This window comes from Pelophylax lessonae, assembly GCF_965119305.1.
Source record: "Pelophylax lessonae genome assembly, chromosome: 13".
Lineage (NCBI taxonomy): Eukaryota > Metazoa > Chordata > Amphibia > Anura > Ranidae > Pelophylax > Pelophylax lessonae.
In genome coordinates this window covers 4,926,497-4,949,041 of record NC_138780.1, presented here as the reverse complement: position 1 = coordinate 4,949,041, position 22,545 = coordinate 4,926,497, and the positions used below count along the sequence as shown (strand labels likewise).

Here is a 22,545-nt window from a genome sequence, read left to right as displayed (position 1 = left end):
TCCCCCCTCTCTCCCCTCTCTCTTCCCCTCTTTCTCTCCCCCCTCTTTCTCTCCCCCCCCTTCTCCCCCTCTCCCCCCTCTCCCCCCCCATCTCTTTCTTTCTCTCTTTCTTTCTCTCCCCCTTCCCCCTCTCTCTCCCCCCCTCTCTCTCACCCCCTCTATCTTTCTTTCTCTCCCCCTCCCTCTCTCCCCCTCCCCTCTCTTTCCCCCTCCCTCTCTTTCCCCCTCCCTCTTTCTTTCTTTCTTTCTTTCTTTCTTTCTTTCTTTCTTTCTTTCTTTCTTTCTTTCTTTCTTTCTTTCTTTCTTTCTTTCTTTCTTTCTTTCTTTCTTTCTTTCTCTCTCCCCTCTCTTCTTTTGCACTCTATGTCTCCTTTTCTTCTGAATGACCCCCCCCCCCTTTATGCTTCTCTCTCTTGCTCTCCTTCTCTGTCCTCTTACCTTTCTCACCCCCCCCCCCCCCCCAATGTCAAATTGTTTATCCAAGAGTCCATTATCTGTGTTTATAATGCAGAATGCACTGAGTGTGTATTCCCCTCTGTGGAATGTTCCATTGCTGGGACTCCTGTGTGACAATCTGATCCTCTCTCATAGGAGTGTATGGAGGTGTGCGGGAAGTGTAAGGGGCGGTGAAGGGTTAAGGTGGAGGTGATATGTAGGGGTGTGCGGGAAGTGTATGGAAGGGTGAAGGTTAAGTTGGAGATGTTATGTAGAGGTGTGCGGAAAGTGTATGGGGCAGTGAAGGGTTACGTTGGAGATGCTATATAGGGGTGTGCGGGAAGTGTATGGAAGGGTGAAGGGTTAAGTTGGAGATGTTATGTAGGGGTGTGCAGGAAGTGTATGGGGCGGTGAAGGGTTAAGGTGGAGGTGATATGTAGGGGTGTGCGGGAAGTGTATGGAAGGGTGAAGGGTTAAGTTGGAGATGTTATGTAGGGGTGTGCAGGAAGTGTATGGGGCAGTGAAGGGTTAAGGTGGAGGTGATATGTAGAGGTGTGCGGGAAGTGTATGGGGCAGTGAAGGGTTAAGTTGGAGATGCTATGTAGGGGTGTGCGGGAAGTGTATGGAAGGGTGAAGGGTTAAGTTGGAGATGTTATGTAGGGGTGTGCAGGAAGTGTATGGGGCGGTGAAGGGTTAAGTTGGAGATATATAGAGGTGTGCGGGAAGTGTATGGGGCGGTGAAGGGTTAAGTTGGAGATGCTAGGTAGGGGTGTGCGGGAAGTGTATGGGGCAGTGAAGGGTTAAGGTGGAGGTGATATGTAGGGGTGTGCGGGAAGTGTATGGGGCGGTGAAGGGTTAAGGTGGAGGTGATATGTAGGGGTGTGCGGGAAGTGTATGGGGCAGTGAAGGGTTAAGGTGGAGGTGATATGTAGAGTTGTGCGGGAAGTGTAAGGGGCGGTGAAGGGTTAAGGTGGAGGTGATATGTAGAGGTGTGCGGGAAGTGTATGGGGCAGTGAAGGGTTAAGTTGGAGATGCTATGTAGGGGTGTGCGGGAAGTGTATGGAAGGGTGAAGGGTTAAGGTGGAGATGAGATGTAGAGTTGTGCGGGAAGTGTATGGGGCAGTGAAGGGTTAAGTTGGAGATATATAGAGGTGTGCGGGAAGTGTATGGGGCGGTGAAGGGTTAAGTTGGAGATGCTAGGTAGGGGTGTGCGGGAAGTGTATGGGGCGGTGAAGGGTTAAGGTGGAGGTGATATGTAGAGTTGTGCGGGAAGTGTAAGGGGCGGTGAAGGGTTAAGGTGGAGGTGATATGTAGGGGAGTGCGGGAAGTGTATGGGGCGGTGAAGGGTTAAGTTGGAGATATATAGAGGTGTGCGGGAAGTGTAAAGTCCGGAAGGTAAGTTCTGCTATAAAACAATGGAGGGTGTGGGGATATCGCAGGAGCCAATCTGACCCGGAGCCGGGCGTTTCTTCACCCTGATTCCCAATCCGCAGATTACAAACACTCTTCCCTGGATAGAAATCTGCACAGAGTTATACTGAAAATTCTTTACTGTAAAAGTAGTCTGGTTGTTGAGTCTTTACTATAAAGGAAGCCAAACTGTAGATTATTTTCTGTAAAGGACGTCAGGTTGTGGAATCTTTTTGGTAAGGTGAGCGGGAAGTGTATGGGGCGGTGAAGGGTTAAGGTGGAGGTGAAATGTGGGGGGTGCGGGAAGTGTATGGGGCGGTTAAGGGTTAAGGTGGAGGTGATATGTAGTGGGGTGCGGGAAGTGTATGGGGCAGTGAAGGGTTAAGGTGAAGTTGCTATGTAGGGGTGTGCGGGAAGTGTATGGGGCGGTGAAGAGTTAAGGTGGAGGTGGTATGTAGAGGTGTGCGGGAAGTGTATGGGGCGGTGAAGGGTTAAGGTGGAGGTGATATGTAGGGGAGTGCGGGAAGTGTATGGGGCAGTGAAGGGTTAAGGTGATATATAGGGGTGTGTGGGAAGTGTATGGGGCGGTGAATGGTTAAGGTGGAGGTGATATGTGGGGGGTGCGGGAAGTGTATGGGGCGGTGAAGGGTTAAGGTGGAGGTGATATGTAGTGGGGTGCGGGAAGTGTTTGGGGCGGTGAAGGGTTAAGGTGGAGTTGCTATGTAGTGGTGTGCGGGAAGTGTATGGGGCGGTGAAGGGTTAAGGTGATATGTAGAGGTGTGTGGGAAGTGTATGGGGCGGTGAAGAGTTAAGGTGGAGGTGGTATGTAGAGGTGTGCGGGAAGTGTATGGGGCGGTGAAGAGTTAAGGTGGAGGTGGTATGTAGGGGTGTGCGGGAAGTGTATGGGGCGGTGAATGGTTAAGGTGGAGGTGATATATAGGGGTGTGTGGGAAGTGTATGGGGCGGTGAAGGGTTAAAGTGGAGGTGGTATATAGGGGTGTGCGGGAAGTGTATGGGGCAGTGAAGGGTTAAGGTGGAGGTGATATGTGGGGGGTGCGGGAAGTGTATGGGGCGGTGAAGAGTTGAGGTGGAGGTGGTATGTAGGGGAGTGCGGGAAGTGTATGGGGCGGTGAAGGGTTAAGGTGGAGGTGATATGTGGGGGGTGCGGGAAGTGTTTGGGGCGGTGAAGGGTTAAGGTGGAGGTGATATGTGGGGGGTGCGGGAAGTGTATGGGGCGGTGAAGGGTTAAGGTGGAGGTGATATGTGGGGGGTGCGGGAAGTGTATGGGGCGGTGAAGGGTTAAGGTGGAGGTGATATGTGGGGGGTGCGGGAAGTGTATGGGGCGGTGAAGGGTAGCCAGGCTGTGGATTCCTTAGTCAAGTGTTCATTGTATGTAAAAGTAGTCAGACTGCAGATTCTTTACTGTAAAAGGTAGGATGTATGTGAAAGTATCCGGGTTGCGGATTCTTTACTGTAAAGGTAGGATGTAAGGAAAGGTAGCCAGGCTGTGGGTTCTTTACTGTAAAGGTAGGATGTAAGGAAATCTAGTCAGGCTGTGGGTTCTTTACTGTAAGTGTAAACTGTATGTAAAATTCTTTAGTTGAAAAGTAGGTTTATATTTTTTATACAATTAATAATAATTATATTTATTTAAATATTAAATATTAAATACTATTAAATATTAAATATTATTACATATTTTTTTTCCCAAAAAATGTTTCCACAAAAAAATATCAAATATTAAATATTTAATATTAAATATATATTTTTAAATCCATTTAAATATATTGGATAGTAACAATTTAAACCAAATAATTTTAATAAGAAACGAGAGAACTGAAAACATAAAAACTGCCTTTTATTAAAACATTTTACATATTAAACATCCCAGGAGATATCATTCCGACCCTCCCAAAAAAAAAAAATATAATGATTAATCATATAAATAATATAAAATAATTCTCTGAATATCAGGAAGATCCAGTCCATCAGGGGTTAAGAAGTGCGAGAAGCAGGGGGGGTGGCGGCTTTGTCAGTATAAACAGGCGTGACGGTCCTTTAGACTCGGACTCTGAGCGAAAGATAACCAGAAAACGAGGAAACGGTTTTGCCGCACTAAAGGGGCGGAGTGGAAAACATTCACAGTAAGGTTTTGCTGAGCTGGCAGTTTCTCGGTTTGCGAACTGACCGGTAACAGAATTTATATTTTTTGGGGTCCTTGGCCCCCAAGGGGTGCAATTATCACAGCGGGTTTTTTATTTTTGGAGGGTGTACCGCAAGCCGCCATGACCTGACAGTTTTGTGCCCGCCTCCTCCTCCTCCCCTCCTTTGTCGCGTACCGGTGCGTCCTCTAATTGTAACGTCTCCAATCACAGCAGGCATTGAGTGTCACTTGGTACGTTCCGGCCTTCTGCTCGGTCATATCTCATCGGACCGGGCCGTCTTAGAAGGGTCTTTCCCCGCAGAGCCCCCTCCTGGGTGGAACTGTAATATGTCTCTCTGTTCAGGGGGAGGAGATTCCAAGGGGACCAGCTTCTCGGGGGCCGGCCCCTCTGAGCTCATCCCAGGACCTCTCTTTTCCTGCTCAGGGGGACGTGGAGTGCCACTGAAAGCATCCCGGTCCTTCTCTTCCAACTGGAGTTCAGGTGTTGGACTTTCCGATAGCATGGGGGGCTCCGTGACCTCAGAGAACCCTCCTTTGTTCAGAATATTCCTGGATATCACTGCAAATATCGCAAAACAAAGAAGAAAAATTCTATCACTGTGTCCATAAAATCTATTTTCTGGGTTTGAAGGAAGAAAGAGGAGAAGGAGAAAGAGAAAGAAAAGGAGAAGGAAAAAGAGGAAAAGAAGGCTTCTCCTACTACTCCTTCATCTTCTTCTGTAGAAGATGGAGAGGAAGGAGAAGGAGGAGAAGGAGAGGATGGAGGCATAGAAGGAGAAGGAGAAGAAGGAGGAGGAGGAGAAGGATCGGAGGAGAAGAAGAAGGAGGAGGAGAAGTATTAGAGGAGAAGGATTGGAGGAGAAGAAGGAGGAGGAGGAGAAGTATTAGAGGAGAAGGAGGAGAAGAAGGAAAAGAAGAAGGAGGAGGAGGAGAAGGATTGGAGGAGAAGATGAAGAAGGAGGAGGAGGAGGAGAAGTATTGGAGGAGAAGGAGGAGAAGAAGGAGAAGAAGAAGGATTGGAGGAGAAGAAGACGGATTGGAGGAGGAGAAGGATTTGAGGAGAAGGGGAAGAAGAAGAAGGAGGAGGATGGAGGAGAAGAAGGAGAAGCAGGAGGAGGAGAGGATGGAGGAGGAGGAGAAGGAGAAGGAGAAGAAGACAGATTGGAGGAGAAGGAGGAGAAGAAGGAGAAGAAGTAGGAGGAGAAGGATTTGAGGAGAAGGGGAAGAAGAAGAAGGAGGAGGAGGAGAAGAAGAAGGAGTAGGATGGAGAAGGAGAAGAAGGAGGAGGAGAGGATGGATGAGGAGGAGAAGGCGGAGAGGATTGAGAAGGAGGAGGATGGAGGAGGGGAAGAAGGAGAAGAGGATGGAGAAGGAGAAGAGGAGGATGGAGTAGAAGAAGGAGAGGATGGAGAATGAGGAGAAGTAGAAGCAGAAGAATGAGGAAGAAGAAGAAGGAGAAGAGGATGGAGAAGGAGGAGAAGAAGAGGAGGATGGAGGAGAAGGAGAAGAAGAGGAGGATGGAGGAGAAGGAGAAGAAGAGGAGGAGGATAGAGGAGAGGATGAAGAAGGAGAAGGAGGAGAGGATGGAGAAGGAGGAGGATGGAGGAGGAGAAGAAGGAGAAGAGGATGGAGAAGGAGAAGAGGAGGATGGAGTAGAAGAAGGAGAGGATGAAGAAGGAGGAGAAGAAGTAGAAGCAGAAGAATGAGGAAGAAGAAGAAGGAGAAGAATGAGGAGAGGAAGGAGAAGGAGGAGAAGAAGAGGAGGATGGAGGAGAAGGAGAAGAAGAGGAGGAGGATAGAGGAGAGGATGAAGAAGGAGAAGGAGGAGAGGATGGAGAAGGAGAAGAAGAAGGAGGAGAAGAGGAGGATGGATGAGAAGAAGGAGAAGCAGGAGAAGGAGGAGAGGATGGAGGAGTGGAGGAAGAAGAACGAGGAGAGGATGGAGGAGGAGGAGAATGAGGAGAAGAGGAGGAGAAGGAGAAGAAGGAGAGGATTTAGAAGGAGGAGAAGAAGGAGGAAGAGGAGGATGGAGGAGAAGAAGAAGGAGAAGAGGATGGAGAAGAAGAGGATGGAGGAGAAGAAGGAGGAGAGAATGGAGAAGAAGAAGGAGGAGAGGATGGAGAAGGAGGAGAAGAAGAGGAGGATGGAGGAGAAGAAGAAGAGGTGGATAGAGGAGAGGATGGAGAAGGAGGAGAAGAGGAGGATGGAGGAGAAGGAGGAGAGAATGGAGAAGGAGAAGAGGTGGATAGAGGAGAGGATGGAGAAGGAGGAGAAGAGGAGGATGGAGGAGAAGGAGGAGAGAATGGAGAAGGAGAAGAGGTGGATAGAGGAGAGGATGATGAAGGAGAAGAAGAAGATCCATTAGTATGTCCATAAAATCAATTTTTTGTGATTGTAGTCTTATGGCTGCCTTACTCTGAGGAGCAAGACTCCCAATTTCTAAAACCATAATTATATTTTAAGCATCCTGACTTTTTCTTTTACTAGGCGTGTGGCTGAATCACTCCAACATTGAAAGATAGGAATTGGTTTGAATGTTTAACAAGTTTCCCTTTTTTGCCTGATGTGAAAATTCAGCTGGTGTGCAGAGAATGTTGAAGACTCTAAAGAAGGACTGCAGATCCCAGCACCTAACACATCATCTTCTCAGGTAAGTACTCACAATGACAGCTATGAGATTTTTTAGAAGTGTACTTACCTCCAGTGGGTGTGTAGGTGGCCTTGTCATTGGCCATGGCCCCGGAGCGCAGTGGGTAGTAGTTGGGGTAGATCAGCAGTGCCAGGGAGAAGACGAAGATCTAGAATAGAGTGTCAGCTCTGTGAGCAGCACACATGGTAAGGCGAGGTGGGGAGGGGCACGGGGGGATTAGAGGGGACGTACCAGGACGCAGGTGCCGGTCTGCGCGGCTTTGTTGGACGTCTGCTTGATGAGAGTTTGTAGTTTGCGAAGCTGGGTGATCAGGGATCTGCAACAGAGATAGCTCATGGTCATCACCCTCATACTTATCCTCAGCTTCCTTCTCCACAAATAGCCACCATCATACCCATCACCCCAAGTGGCCACGTTGTCTTTACTTACATATTGTGCTTCTCCAGTTCCAGAACCTTCTTGTGCAGTTCTTGATTCTGCGCAGAACATGCGGCTACCCTGAAAAAGACAAGATGTTAATTATTCCCTCCCTGTGGTTAACACACCGCCATCCCACCAGCCTGTCTACATGCTGCTCACCGGCTCTCCAGCCCATCAATATATTCCTTCTTGCGTCTCCGACTATCCTGAGCTGACTGCTTGTTCCTAATCTTTCTCCGCACCTTCTTCAGGATCCGCTCTTCGGCCTGCAGGGTTGAGGAAACAATTCATGTCAGAAGTTCTCCTTCATGCATACGATGGCCTATTCTACAAGTCTGATCATTTATTCAAACAGTATAGATCTTTGTTGATTTAGATTGAACCCAAATTCCAAACACATTTCTGGGGTCAGCCCTCTTCACCTGGGCTACAAAATATGAGAGCAAGGATGAAGCCCATGTATCAGTATTTGCACCAGATGGTTTAACCTAATGGACATCACTGGTAGTCGTTTTTCACAGTCAACTAAGCTTGTTCTGTAATGTTGAAGACGTTTTGTATCTTCCCCGAACCCCACAATCCCATCTTTGGTGTTGGAAAGTCTGCACAGGTGTTGAATCCTTGAGTCACATGGCAGAAGGTCATGAACTATTGTCAACTAGCTGAGGTAGAGATGTTAAAATGGCATTTTAAGTGGAACACAGATGGTGTTGAAGGTCTCCAACCCCGTTCATGGATGGTTGTTCCAGGTTGACGTTGATAACCTCTTTTATGCCCTTTGCGAACGATCTGTCCTCTTTGTTCAAAATATGCTCCTTACTGTCCTTGAAAAAAATGTCCCTTTTCCTTATAGTGTAGGAAACATCTTGACCTGTGGAATTTGCCATTCTATGTTGGGTCATTTGTTGGTTGAGAGGACACCAAGGATGGGATTATGTAACTGGTTCCACAATATTCCCCATTCTGTTCTTAGACAATCAACATCTACCTTGACTTACCTTGTGGAACACAGATGGTGTTGAAGGTCTCCACCCCCGTTCATTGATGGTTGTTCCAGGTTGACGTTAATAAGCTCTTTTATGCCCTTTGCTAACGATCTGTCCTCTATGTCCAAAATATGCTCCTCACTGTCCTTCAAAAAATGTCCCTTTTCCTTATAGTGTAGGAAACATCTTGACCTGTGGAATTTGCCATTCTATTTTGGGTCATTTGTTGGTTGAGAGGACACCAAGGATGAGATTACGTAACTGGTTCCACAATTCTGTTCTTAGACAATCAACAACTACCTTGACCTACCTTGTGGAACACAGATGGTGTTGAAGGTCTCCACCTCCTTTCATGGATGGTTGTTCCAGGTTGACGTTGATAACCTCTTAATGCCCTTTGCCAACGATCTGTCCTCTGTGTCCAAAATATGCTCCTCACTGTCCTTGAAAAAATGAACCTTTCCCTCAAGTGTAGGAACCATCTTGACCTGAAGAATTTGCCATTTTATGTAGGGTCATTTGTTGGTTGAGAGGACACCAAGGATGGGATTACGTAACTGGTTCCACAATATTCCCCATTCTGTTCTTAGACAATCAACATCTACCCTGACCTACCTTGTGGAACACAGATGGTGTACTGGTTCCACAATAGTCCCCATTCTGGCGATTGGATGAAGGTGTCTGTGCTACCTGTGTGGATATAACTACTGGGATATGTTTAATATCTCCACTCAGGCTACTTCAGCCATATGCCTTGAAGAATTGACACCTACGCAGACTTCCCAACACCAAAGACGGGATTATGCTGTTTGAAGAAGCTACAAAATGTCTTTAACTTAACAGAATGAGTTCAGTTGACTCTGTATCCAACTACTACCAGTGAAGTCCTTAAGGGGCTGAATAAAAATCCTCCCCACACTTTTCACAGATTTATTTGTATCATTTATCATTTTCCTTCCACTTCACAATTATGGCCACTTTGTGTCGGTCTATCACATAAAATCCCAATAAAATACATTTACGTTTTTGGTTGTAACATGAGAAAATGTGGGAAATTTCAAGAGGTGTGAATACTTTTTCAAGGCACTGAATGTGGTATTAAAATGGGAGGATTCATCGTAATAAAATAAAAAAAAACGAAAAGAGAAGAGGAAAAAGGAAGAGAATGAGAAGGAGAAGGAAGAGAAGAAAGGAAAGATGAAGGAGGTGGAGAAGAAGGAAAAGAAAGAGATGGAGACAGAGGAGAAGAAAGAGATGGAGACAAAGGAGAAGAAAGAGATGGAGACTGAGGAGAAGGAAGAGAGGATGGAAGAAAGGAATGAAGAGAAGAAGAAGGAAAAGGAGGAGAAGGAAAAGAAGGGGAAGGAGGAGAAAGAGAAGGAGGAGAAGAAGAAGAAAAAGAAGTTAAAGGAAAAAGGAGAAGGAAGATAGGAAAAAGATGGAGGAGAAGGAAGAGAGGAAAAAGATGGAGGAGGAGGAGAAGAAGAAGGAAGAGAGGAAAAATATGGAGGAGAAGGAAGAGAGGAAAAACATGGAGGAGAAGGAAGAGAGGATAAAGATGGAGGAGAAGGAGAAGGAAGAGCGGAAAAAGATGAAGAAGGAAGAGAGGAAAAAGATGGAAGAGAAGGAGAAGAAAGAGAGGAAAAAGACTTAGGAGAAGGAGAAGGAAGAGAGGAAAAAGATGGAGGAGAAGGAAGAGCGGAAAAAGATGAAGAAGGAAGAGAGGAAAAAGATCGAGGAGAAGGAAGAGAGGAAAAAGATGGAGGAGAAGGAGAAGGAATAGAGGAAAAAGATGGAGGAGAAGGAAGAGAGGGAAAAGATAGAGAAAAAGGAAGAGAGGAAAAAAATGGAGGAGAAGGAAGAGAGGAAAAAGATGGGGAAGAAAGAGAAGGAAGAGCGGAAAAAGATGAAGATGAAGAAGGAAGAGAGGAAAAAGATCGAGGAGAAGGAAGAGAGGAAAAAGATGGAGGAGAAGGAAGAGAGGAAAAAGACAGAGGAGAAGGAGAAGGAAGAGAGGAAAAAGATGGAGGAAAAGGAAGAGAGGAAAAAGAGCGAGGAGGAGGAGAAGGAAGAGAGGAAAAAGATAGAGAAAAAGGAAAAGGATGAGAGGAAAAAGATGGAGGAGAAGGAAGAGAGGAAAAAGATGGGGAAGAAAGAGAAGGAAGAGCGGAAAAAGATGAAGATGAAGAAGGAAGAGCGGAAAAAGATGAAGATGAAGAAGGAAGAGAGGAAAAAGATGGAAGAGAAGGAGAAGGAAGAGAGGAAAAAGATGAAGAAGGAAAAGAAGGAGGAGAAGGAAGAGAGAAAGGACAACAAGGAAGAGAAGAAGAATTCATCAGATTTCACTCTATGTTACATTATGTAGACATGGAATATACAGTATATAGAAGGGTCTTCACCACCCGGTAAGAATGAGGTTTAGGTTGAATTCGGTGTGAATACTAATTCATGTTATCTATACTTTCTTTTATCATTTTTTAGTCCTGATGAAGGGGGATTTTCCGGACCCCTGAAACCTGTTGAAATGTAATTAATTGTAACTGAGTAAAGTGGACTTTTTATATGTCTCTAATATTTCTTTTGGAACTTATTGGCTATACTCCTTCACTGATAAGATCCAGAATTCTTTTCTCCTCCTGTGGAAACTCCATATTCAGAGCCACCATAACCCAACTTTACCGGATCCCATCTCTCGGCACCTACAACAGGAACTCCAATCACCACACCGGATCAGGCCCCACCGCCGGCCCACGTCGGATTCCTCAGACAGTATCGGGACAGAAGGATTATCCAGTCTGTTGTAACCCCTTTGCCTTTCCTCTACCTCAGCTGGTCTAAATTTGGAAAGTCGGCACAAGGTCGCAGTCTAGAGGCTCTGTGAATTATTTTACTGGTGAAGCCATATTTCAGCTCCATGTGGTATGGTGTCCCGTACCTTGGTCAGCGGTAGGTTACTCGGCAGGGCCACCCCTTCCTGGGACAGCAGCCTCTTCTCCTCATCGGTCAGGTGGAGCTCTGGGTACTGTGGGGGGAGATGAAGAATGAGACAACAATCACAGAGGAGACACACCGAACGGACAGAGCGCCGACACTTACCAGGGAGTCTATGGAGAGGAGGTCCGGCGAGGACGCCCGCATCGGCAGCGCCTTGCAGAGTCCAGCATGCAGGGACGGCAGTTCATTTACGATGCAGCTCCCTGGAATCAGCACGGGAGACGGCCAATCCTCTGGTGGTACAAAAACACAACATACTGCAAAGAATGGCAACCAATAACATAGAGGCTGCCTCATTACTTGGCTGGAGGACATCCAGCATCATCTAGCCCAGGGATCCTCAAACTATGGCCCTCTAGCTGTTGTGGAACTACACATCCCAATCCCCATGAGGCGTTGTAAAACTCTGACATTCACAGACATGACTAGGCATGATGGGAATTGTAGTTCCTGAACAACTGAAGGGCCAAAGATTGAAGACCCCTGAATCCATCCCTTTCCTCCCCAGCCTGACTATCCCTGAACCCGCCCTTTATATTCATTGGATTTCAGTTCGTCCGATCAAAATAAGCAGATTAAACCTTCGCTTTAAATTAATCTGCATGTCCTACCAAACATTGGGGGGCAACTACAACCGGGGTGGGGGGGGGGGGGGTTAGTTCCAGGGTTCACCTGTTCCTGGACCCAGGGTACAAATGACTTAAATCCAATTTTTTTGGGCTAGAACCTCTGTATGTTTTCCCCTCCACTTCCTGTCCCAGTGACACAACAGGAAGTTGAAGCACATTTCTCTACAGTGAAAAGGGGAAGGTGGGGGGTAGAAGCAATCTCCTTTTTTTGTCACCAGAACAGGTGTCCCCACTGGAAGATTTAACCTCTATTCCTGTCTTGGTGACAACAAGGGCTGGGCCTAGACAGAAAAGGTGGCTACCTTCGGTGCTTCAGCAGGAGAGGGGGGTTCAAAAAAGAAAGAACCTGGAACCCTTTGCTGCTAAAGTAGTTCACAGCTCATTAGGAAGGGGGCGCTCTTTGGCCCTTTTCCTCTCGGGTGATAAAGAAACCATATCCTGGCTCTGGTGACAACTGTTCATAGGATGGGTGAATCCACGCAATAAAAGCCTGACTGGGGGTCTAACCCATTGCACCGACCCCCCCCCCCCCACGTTACCTAGCTGGATGGATATGACGTTGCTCATCTCGCCGTGCGATTTGCGCTCCTCCATGGCACCGATATCGTACACCAGCTCATACACTGGGGCAGGAGCAGCCAGGGGGGCGCCGTTATCGTGGCTCATTGGGGTCTCCGGCCGGGGGTCGTCTGAGAAGCCGCTGTCGCTCTCTGGCGATTCGCTGGCGGCCGCCTCGGCGCTGTAGACATCGTTGGGATTGATCATCATCTGTAGGTAGTCATCTGCGTCCTCCCGCTCACTCAGGCCCTGCAACGGCAAAGAGAGCACGACGGTTACACCGGCACCAAAGGGAACCCCGGCACCAAAGGGAACCCCGGCACACCAAAGGGAACACCAGCACCAAAGGGAACATCGGCACCAAGGGGAACACCGGCACCAAGGGGAACACCGGCACCAAAGGGAACACCGGCACCAAAGGGAACACCGGCACCAAAGGGAACACCGGAACCAAAAGGAAACTTGGCACCAAAGGGAACACCAACACCAAAGGGAACATCGGCACTAAGGGGAACACTGACACCAAAGGGAACACTGACACCAAAGGGAACACCCGCACCAAAAGGAACCCCGGCACTAAGGGGAACACCGGCACCAAAAGGAACCCCGGCACTAAGGGGAACACCGACACAAAAGGGAACACTGAAACCAAAGGGAACACCGGCGCTATGAGGAACACCGGCACCAAAGGGAACACCGGCACTATGAGGAACACCGGCACCAAAGGGAACACCGGCACTATGGGGAACACCGGCACCAAAGGGGACACCGGCACTATGGGGAACACCGGCACCAAAGGGGACACTGACACCAAAGGGAACACCGGCACCAAAAGGAAACCCGGCACCAAAGGGAACACTGGCACTAAGGGGAACACCGACACCAACACCAAAGGGAACACTGACACCAAAGGGAACACCGGCACCAAAGGGAACACTGACACCAAAGGGAACACCTGAGAGTTCATTAGAGAATACATTTTTAATTGGATACATCTCAGATCAGGCTAGGTTCTAGACATGTGCGGTTCGTTTGGTTCCGAATTTAAATTTGGACAAATTTTTCCTAATTACAATAGCAACTAATTTAAACTAATCCAAAATAATGAAACAAAATTTTGGACTACTGGAACCATCTCCTGTGCTCTGATGAGACCAAGATAAACTTATTTGGTTCAGATGGTGTCAGGCGTGTGTGGGGGCAACCAGGTGAGGAGTACAAAGACAAGTGTGTCTTCCTACAGTCAGCATGGTGGTGGGGGTGTCATGGTCTGGGGCTGCATGAGTGCTGCCGGCACTGGGGAGCTACAGATCATTGAGGGAACCATGAATGCCAACATGTACTGTGACATACTGAAGCAGAGCATGATCCCCTCCCTTCAGAGACTGGGGGGCAGGGCAGTATTCCAACATAACGACCCCAAACACCTCCAAGACGACCACTGCCTTGCTAAAGAAGCTGAGGGTAAAGGTGATGGACTGGCCAAGCATCTCCAGACCTAAACCCTATTGAGCATCTGTGGGGCATCCTCAAACAGAAGGTGGAGGAGGGGAAGGTCTCTAACATCCACCAGCTCTGTGATGTCATCATGGAGGAGGGGAAGAGGACTCCAGTGACAACCTGTGAAGTTCTGGTGAACTCCATGCCCAAGAGGGTTAAGGCAGTGCTGGAAAATAATGGTGGCCACACAAAATATTGACACTTTGGGCCCAATGTGGACATTGTCACTTAGGGGTGTACTGACTTTTGTTGCCAGCGCTTTTGAACATTAATGGCTGTGTGTTGAGTTATTTTGAGGGGACAGTAAATTTACACTGTTATACAAGCTGTACACTCACTACTTTACATTGTAGCAAAGTGTCATTTCTTCAGTGTTGTCACATGAAAAGATAGAATAAAATATTTACAGAAATGTGAGGGGTGTACTTACTTTTGTGATATACTGTGTGTGTGTATGTGTGTGTGATATATATATATATATACATTTTATTTATTTTTTTAGCAGAGACCCTATGTAATAAAATGGCGATTTTTGCCATTTTTTATGTCACTGTGTTTTTTTATCGAAAAAATACATTTTAATGAATTAAAAAAAAAAAAACACAATATTTACCCCAAGAGAGAATAAAATATTTACAAAAATGTGAGGGGTGGGGGTGTACTTACGTATATATATATATATATATATATATATATATATAATTTTAAAGTGTGACATGTTAGGTATCTATTTACTCGCCATAACATCATCTTTCACGTTTTATAAAAACATTGGGGTAAATTATGTTTTGTTTTTTTTTAATTCATTAAAATGTATTTTTTTTCCCAAAAAAAATTGCTGTGCAAAAACCGTGTGACATAAAAAATTGCAACAATCGACATTTTATTCCCTAGGGTCTCTGCTTTAAAAAAAATAAATAAAAAAAAAAAAAAATATATATATATATATATATATATATATATATATATATATATATATATATATATATAATTTTTTTTTTTTTTTTTTTTTTTTTATGCCAAAATTAGCCTGGTCTTCTAGTGAATAATAAATAACATAAAGAAGGTGTAGCTGGAGAAGACATCCCTCTGCACAATGTTGGGTAAATTATGATTTTTTTTTTTAAATTCATTAAAATTTATTTTTTTCCAAAAAAAAAAAATTGCTGTGCAAATACCGTGTGACATAAAAAAATTGCAACAATCGCCATTTTATTCCCTAGGGTCTCTGCTTTAAAAAAAAAATATATATATATATATTTTTTTTTTTTTTAAATGTTTTAATTAATCTTCTTGCAAAAAAAAATACGCAAAAATGCCAGAATAAGCCTGGTCTTCTAGCGAGGAGAAGACATCCCTCTGCACAATGTTTGCTTCCTGTCCAGCCGCCAGCAGCAGAATTGCGCCCAGCGGCGGTCTCCTCTAATCACGCGGTTGGTGGTATATAGAGATCCTGGTTTTGGCGGCGGCTGTGCGGATGTAATCCTGACCTTTGCGGGTCAGTACCCGGATCCGTGTCATGTGTACACACTCTTGTCTGGGGTGTTTGCGTAGGCGCCCATGCGCGACTGATAGCGCTTTGTGTTAACCAAACGCTAATGAGCTTTATAAAGGCTTAAAGCGATCAGTGGCGGCCATTAACTGGACTTTATAAACACGCCGGTGATAAGCCGTAGCGGCGGGCGGACATTGACGGCATCCAGGATGTGGTCTTGGCAAGGGAACGCCATCAGATGCCAAACATTAAAAAAAAAAAAATAAAACCGACCTGCCGTTAAAATTTGCACCACCTGTATTACTGAATTGCGTTATTAAAAAAAAAAGTCCGCCTTTCCTGCCACAGATCCAGAAACACCGCGCCAAACTTCCACATGTGACCTAAAGCCTAGGCACAGACCAGCAGCATCGCTCTATTTATGAAGAAAATGCATCGCCATTCGTCCAGCCAATCTGCGTGTACATTCGTTGTGTGCGAATTGGGCAAATGGTTTCATGCACCTACTAATTCCCTCTAGCGTTCTCTAGAATTGTTACAAAGACCTATTATCCATAACGTGGTTCTTTACTACTGCACATAATAAAAGAATATTCGTTCAGAAGAGAACACATATCCTAAAGAACATTCGTTTTTACCTAATTTGTTACATTTATTTGCTAATTCCCTCTAGCGTTCTCTAGAATTGTTATATTGTATCCCTTGTTACAAAGAACTATTAGCCTTAATGTGGTTCTTTACTAGTGCTCATAATAAAAGAATGTTCCTTCAGAACAGAACATAGCCTAAAGAACATTTGTTTTCACTCAGTTTGTTACATTTATTTGCTAATTCCCTCTAGCGTTCTCTAGAATTGTTATATTGTATCCCTTGTTACAAAGAACTATTAGCCTTAATGTGGTTCTTTACTAGTGCTCATAATAAAAGAATGTTCCTACAGAACATGGCCTAAAGAACATTTATTTTCACTCAGTTTGTTACATTTATTTGCTAATTCCCTCTAGCGTTCTCTAGAATTGTTACCTTGTGTCCATTGTTACCAAGAACTGTGTATTTCCTATGCTCCTCAGCTCCAACTAGTGGCCATAATGTGGTATTTTACTACTGCCCATAATAGAACATAGCCTAAAGAACATTCATTTTTACCTAGTTTGTTACATTTATTTGCTAATTCCCTCTAGCGTTCTCTAGAATTGTTACCTTGTATCCCTTGTTACAAAGACCTGTGTATTTCCTGTGTTCCTCAGCCCCATCTAGTGGCCATAACATGGTTCTTTACTAGAGCTCATACTAAAAGAATGTTCCTTCAGAAGAGAACATTCGTTTTTACCTAATTTGTTACATTTATTTGCTAATTCCCTTTAGTGTTCTCTACAATTGTTACAAAGACCTATTAGCTATAATGTGGTTCTTTACTAATGCTCATAATAAACAAATGATCCTTCAAAAGAGAACATAGCCTAAAGAACATTCGTTTTTACCTAATTTGTTACATTTATTTGCTAATTCCCTCTAGCGTTCTCTAGAATTGTTACCTTGTATCCCTTGTTACAAAGACCTGTGCATTTCCTGTGTTCCTCAGCCCCATCTAGTGGCCATAATGTGGTATGTTACTACTGCTCATAATACAACATAGCCTAAAGAACATTCATTTTTTATCCAGTTGGTTATATTTATTTACTAATTCTCTCTAGCGTTCTCTAGAATTGTTACATTGTATCCCTTGTTCCACAGATCTATGTATTTCCTATGCTCCTCAGCTCCATCTAGTGGCCATATTGTGATATAATACTACTGCCCATAAAAGAAACTAGTCTAAAGAACATTCGCTTTTACCCAATTGGATACATTTATTTTTTAATTCCCTCTAGTGTTCTCGAGAATTATAATATCGTATCTCTGGTTTCAAAGACCTAGCTGTTCCTTATGCTCCTCAGCTCCATCTAGTGGCCATAATGTGGTATGTTACTACTGCCTATAGGAGAACATAGCCTAAGGAACATTCGCTTTTACCCAGTTGGTTATATTTATTTGCAAATTCCCTCTAGCGTTCTCTAGAAGTGATACCTTGTATCCCTTGTTACAATGACCTATGTGTTTCCTATGCTCCTCAGCTCCATCTAGTGGCCATATTGTGGTATTTTACTACTGCCCATAATAAAACATAGCCTAAACAACATTCATTTTTATCCAGTTGGTTACATTTGTTTGCTAATTCCCTCTAGCGTTCTCTAGAATTGTTACACGGTATTCCCTTGTTCCACAGACCTATGTATTCCCTATGCTCCTCAGCTCCATCTAGTGGTCATAATGTGGTATTTTGCTACTATCCATAATAAAAGAACATTTGTTTAGAGGAGAACATATCCTAAAGAACATTCACTTTTACCCAGTTGGTTACATTTATTTGCTTATTCCCTCTAGTGTTCCCTAGAATTGTTACATTGTTTCACTTGTTACAAGGAGCTACATATTTCCTGTGTTCTTAAGCGCCATCTAGTGGTCAGAATGTGGTATGTTACTACTGCCCATAGGAGAACATAGCCTAAAGAACATTCGCTTTTACCCAGTTGGTTATATTTATTTGCTAATTCCCTCTAGCGTTCTCTAGAACTGATAGCTTCTATCCCTTGTTACAATGAACTATGTGTTCCTTATGCTCCTCAGCTCCATCTAGTGGCCATAATGTGGTTTGTTACTGCTGCCCATAAGAGAACATTTCCTAAAGAACATTCGCTTTTACCCAATTGGTTACATTTATTTTATAATTCCCTCTAGTGTTCTCAAGAATTGTTACTGGGTAATTGTACTTTTATTGTGGAGAGAAGGATTCCCACATATGGGATTGGAGGGGGCGTGTCTGTAGTGTCCCACTAGGTTGCGTTGGATTGGCTGACTGCCACTTTGTAACGCACGATGGTGGATTCCGTTGCGAGCGCTTTGGAGGCATTTTATGAGCGTTGGAGCGACCTGTCATACAAGGTTATTAAATATTATTCTATTCATACTTTTCCCGTGAACCGCAACACAAGAACGCTTCGGAAACGCCTGAGACAAGCGTGAAAATACACCTGTGTGCCTCCTACTGGGAGGTCAGCGAATATACAGCTTCTAGATGGGTCGAATGTAATTCATAAAAAATAGACGGTGAACAAAGCTTCTAGATGGGTCAAATGTAATTCCTAAAGATCTAATTCATAAAGGACCAACAGTTAACAAAAACTCTAGATGGGTCGAATGAAATTCCTAAAAGACCGATGTTGAACAAAGCCTCCAGATAGGTCGAATGTAATTCCTAAAGATCTAATTCATAAAGAACCAACAGTGAACAAGGCCTCTAGATGGGTCGAATGTAATTCATAAACGACTGATTGTGAAAAAAGCGACTAAATGGGTCGAATGTAATTCATAAAAGATCAGTGGTAAAAAAAAGCCTTCTAGATGGGTCGAATATATTTGATAAAGGACCGATGGTGAACAAGGCCTCCAGATGGGTTGAACGTAATTCATAAAAGATCGACATGAACAAAGCTTCTAGATGGGTCGAATGTAATACCTCCATCCCACAATGCAATGCAGGGGCCACTTACCGTCCTCCCGCTGAGTTGCCATTCGTCGTAGAGTTTCTCAGCCGGAAATCCGTGGCCCTCGGACAGAGGGAAGGTGACGGGGTCCGTCCCCGGAAACCCCTGCGAATGGAATAGATCGTCCTGCGCATCAAACAGAGGCCCCAGGAGCAGTTCAGGTCTGGAGGAGTCCATGTTCCCTCGGGGGGGGGGGGGGGTGAGAAATCTGCTCTGCAATGAAGATGGATGAGGGGTTAATGATTGCCCAATCGCTCCCCCCCCCCCCCCTCATAAATCACTCAGACTGAGCAATGGCTCCAATGAACTCTATAAAGGGAAATTCCTTTCCAGAAGGACGGCGCCATCTGTACTCAGGCATCAAAATGACAAATTACTGAGTAACTCACAGTCTCTAGCAGTCCCCTGTAACCTGACCACAGTCTCTAGCAGTCCTCTGTAACCTGACCACAGTCTCTAGCAGTCCCCTGTAACCTGACCACAGTCTCTAGCAGTCCCCTGTAACCTGACCACAGTCTCTAGCAGTCCCCTGTAACCTGACCATAGTCTCTAGCACTCCCATTTAACCTGACCACAGTCTCTAGCAGTCCCCTGTAACCTGACCACAGTCTCTAGCAGTCCTCTGTAACCTGACCACAGTCTCTAGCAGTCCCCTGTAACCTGACCACAGTCTCTAGCAGTCCTCTGTAACCTGACCACAGTCTCTAGCAGTCCCCTGTAACCTGACCATAGTCTCTAGCACTCCCATTTAACCTGACCACAGTCTCTAGCAGTCCCATGTAACCTGACCACAGTCTCTAGCAGTCCCCTGTAACCTGACCACAGTCTCTAGAAGTCCTCTGTAACCTGACCACAGTCTCTAGCAGTCCTCTGTAACCTGACCACAGTCTCTAGCAGTCCTCTGTAACCTGACCACAGTCTCTTGCAGTCCCCTGTAACCTGACCACATTCTCTAGCAGTCTCCTGTAACCTAACCACAGTCTCTACCAGTCCCCTATAACCTGACCACAGTCTCTTGCACTCCCATGTAACCTGACCATAGTCTCTAGCAGTCTCCTGTAACCGGACCACAGTCTCTAGCAGTCCCCTGTAACCTGACCACAGTCTCTAGCAGTCCCATGTAACCTGACCACAGTCTCTAGCAGTCCCATGTAACCTGACCATAGTCTTTAGCAGTCCCATGTAAATAGACCAGCCTATAGCAGACCCCTTTACCTTGGCCACAATCTCTAGCAGTCCACAGTAACCTGACCACAGTCTCTAGCAGTCCCCTGTAACCTGACCACAGTCTCTAGCAGTTTCCTGTAACCTGACCACATTCTCTAGCAGTCTCCTGTAACCTAACCACAGTCTCTAGCAGTCTCCTGTAACCTGACCATAGTCTCTAGCAGTCCCATGTAACCTGACCACAGTCTCTAGCAGTCCCATGTAACCTGACCACAGTCTCTAGCAGTCCACAGTAACCTGACCACAGTCTCTAGCAGTCCTCTGTAACCTGACCACAGTCTCTAGCAGTCTCCTGTAACCTAACCACAGTCTCTACCAGTCCCATGTAACCTGACCATAGTCTCTAGCAGTCCCCTGTAACCTGACCATAGTCTCTACCAGTCCCATGTAACCTGACCACATTCTCTAGCAGTCTCCTGTAACCTAACCACAGTCTCTACCAGTCCCATGTAACCTGACCATAGTCTCTAGCAGTCCCCTGTAACCTGACCATAGTCTCTTGCAGTCCCATGTAACCTGACCATAGTCTCTAGCAGTCTCCTGTAACCTGACCACAGTCTCTAGCAGTCCCCTGTAACCGGACCACAGTCTCTAGCAGTCCTATGTAACCTGACCACAGTCTCTAGCAGTCCCCTGTAACCTGACCATAGTCTCTAGCAGTCCCATGTAACCTGACCACAGTCTCTAGCAGTCCCATGTAACCTGACCACAGTCTCTAGCAGTCCCATGTAACTTGTCCAGTCTATAGCAGATCCCTTTACCTTGACAACAATCTCTATCAGTCTCCTGTGACATTATCGCAGTCTCCTGTAGCTTGACAAATGTCTTTAACAGTCCCCTGTAACTTGACCAGACTGTAGCAGACTCTTTTACCCCGAGCAGAGTTTCTAACAGTCTCCCATAGAAAGACAACAGTCCCTAGCAGTCTGCAGTAACCTGACCACAGTCTATAGCAGTCCCCTTTAACCTGACCATAGTCTCTAGCAGTCTGCAATAACCTGACCACCGTCTCTAGCAGTCTCCTGTAACTTGGCAAAAGTCTCTATAAGTCTCTGGTAACATAGTACCTCTCCCAGTGAGTGGGGTTTTGGGTACGTGTGAGCCTATAGGGGGTCTGTGGGTGTGTGTGAGGGGAGGGGGGGGGGGGGTCTTTGAAGTACCGGTCCCCATTCTCTGTTCTCAGCATCACATTAGGGGTTTGAGTTTGAGCATTACGGAATGGGATGATAGCGGCACCCCTGCTCGCCCCCCTAATGCTCCTGGTCACCCCCTGCTCGCCCCCCTAATGCCCCCCATCTCTTTTACTCTCCTTCCTCCTGGTTGGACAGATCGATGCCCCCCCCCCCATCCCTCTTACTCCCCTTCCTCCGGGTTGGACAGATCGATGCCCCTTTTCACCATTTTTGCCCCCATTTTTGGCTCCCCACTTTATTTCTAGGCAGCAGAGCTGACAGTCCCTTGTGACACTGACCTTATCTGTAGGTGTGGATCCCGAGGAGCATTCCTCTCCAGAGGGAGCACAGGGAGCGTAGGGATCCTCGGCAGAGAGACGGCGGATTCCTCACAGCGATGGATTACAGCGCAGGCTTCCAGGATCTGGACATCCTGGAGGAGGCAGCGAGGGACCTCCCCTCCTCCGCCGTCTTCTCCTGTTTGGCAGGTTTGGTGGGTGTTCCTCTTCCCCGCTCACACCTGTCACACAGGTAACTCTGAGCTGGGACTGGCGACCTGAGATTACAAAGGTGTGTCGCCGTAGGCGGGGCAAAGGTGACACCGTGCTGGGGAGAGAATTAAAGAGCAAGTGGAACGATACAGATTACAGCTATAGACCGCCATCCGCTGACCGCTGAGCAGATATAACGCACAGCTCTCTGATCATTGATATTTCATTATATACAGCAGAGCTCAGACTGGGGGAGCAAGAAGCAGCACAAGGAGCCAATCAGATCATATGCTTACAACAGGCATACTTATAGAAGGAAAGGGCAGAATGCCAGAGAGATGAGCTCATCATTGCGCTGCTTTTCCTTTCACTGTCCATACACAGATTGGGGGCTGGTCTGGGATGACCTGGGCTCAGATGAAATGGGTTAAATGATGCTGATCGTGTGCTGATAACAGGCATGCTGATAGAAGGAGAGAGCAGAATGCCAGAGAGATGAGCTCATCACTGCGCTGCTTCTCCTTTCACTGTCCAGTCACAGATTGAGGGCTGGTCTGGGATGACCTGGGCTCAGATGAAGTGGGTTAAATGAAGCTGATAATAGGCATGCTGATAGGAGAGAGCAGAATGCCAGAGAGATGAGCTAATCACTGCGCTGCTTCTCCTTTCACTGTCCAGTCACAGGTTGGGGGATAGTGCGGGATGACCTGGGCTCAGATGAAGTGTTTTGAAAAATGCTGACCATTAGACTGAGAGAGCAAGAAGGAGTAGCGCAAGAAGCCAATCAGATCATATGCTAAGAGGCATACTGATAGAAGGAGAGAGCAGAA

At 45.9% G+C, this 22,545-nt stretch overlaps 1 protein-coding gene across 3 annotated transcripts; it reads right to left on the bottom strand.

Annotated features, from left to right (window-relative positions):
- Positions 1 to 4,159: 4,159 nt before the first annotated feature.
- CREB3L4 (cAMP responsive element binding protein 3 like 4) lies at positions 4,160 to 21,682 on the bottom strand. Of its 3 annotated transcripts, none has more exons than XM_082275936.1 (10): positions 21,524 to 21,682; positions 18,832 to 19,038; positions 12,223 to 12,495; positions 11,162 to 11,290; positions 11,001 to 11,087; positions 7,239 to 7,345; positions 7,089 to 7,157; positions 6,891 to 6,975; positions 6,708 to 6,807; positions 4,160 to 4,568 (listed from the first exon to the last, which is right to left on the bottom strand). In XM_082275936.1, exons 2-10 carry the CDS (start codon positions 19,000 to 19,002, stop codon positions 4,264 to 4,266), a joined length of 1,326 nt encoding a protein of 441 aa, XP_082132062.1. In that variant the 5' UTR covers positions 19,003 to 19,038; positions 21,524 to 21,682; the 3' UTR covers positions 4,160 to 4,263. The 3 variants fall into 3 exon arrangements, with proteins under 3 accessions (XP_082132062.1, XP_082132063.1, XP_082132064.1); XM_082275937.1 differs by having other exon boundaries at positions 11,162 to 11,292; positions 12,228 to 12,495; XM_082275938.1 differs by lacking the exon at positions 11,001 to 11,087.
- Between the last annotated feature and the right edge of the window lie 863 nt (positions 21,683 to 22,545).

Coding starts and splice junctions, on each gene's coding strand:
- CREB3L4 (XM_082275936.1), bottom strand. CDS start 19,002: ATGGACTCCTCCAGACCTGAACTGCTCCTGGGGCCTCTGTTTGATGCG. Junction 12,496..18,831: donor GGCAACTCAGCGGGAGGACG/GTAAGTGGCCCC, acceptor TTGCCGTTGCAG/GGCCTGAGTGAGCGGGAGGA. Junction 4,569..6,707: donor CACCTACACACCCACTGGAG/GTAAGTACACTT, acceptor CGATATTTGCAG/TGATATCCAGGAATATTCTG.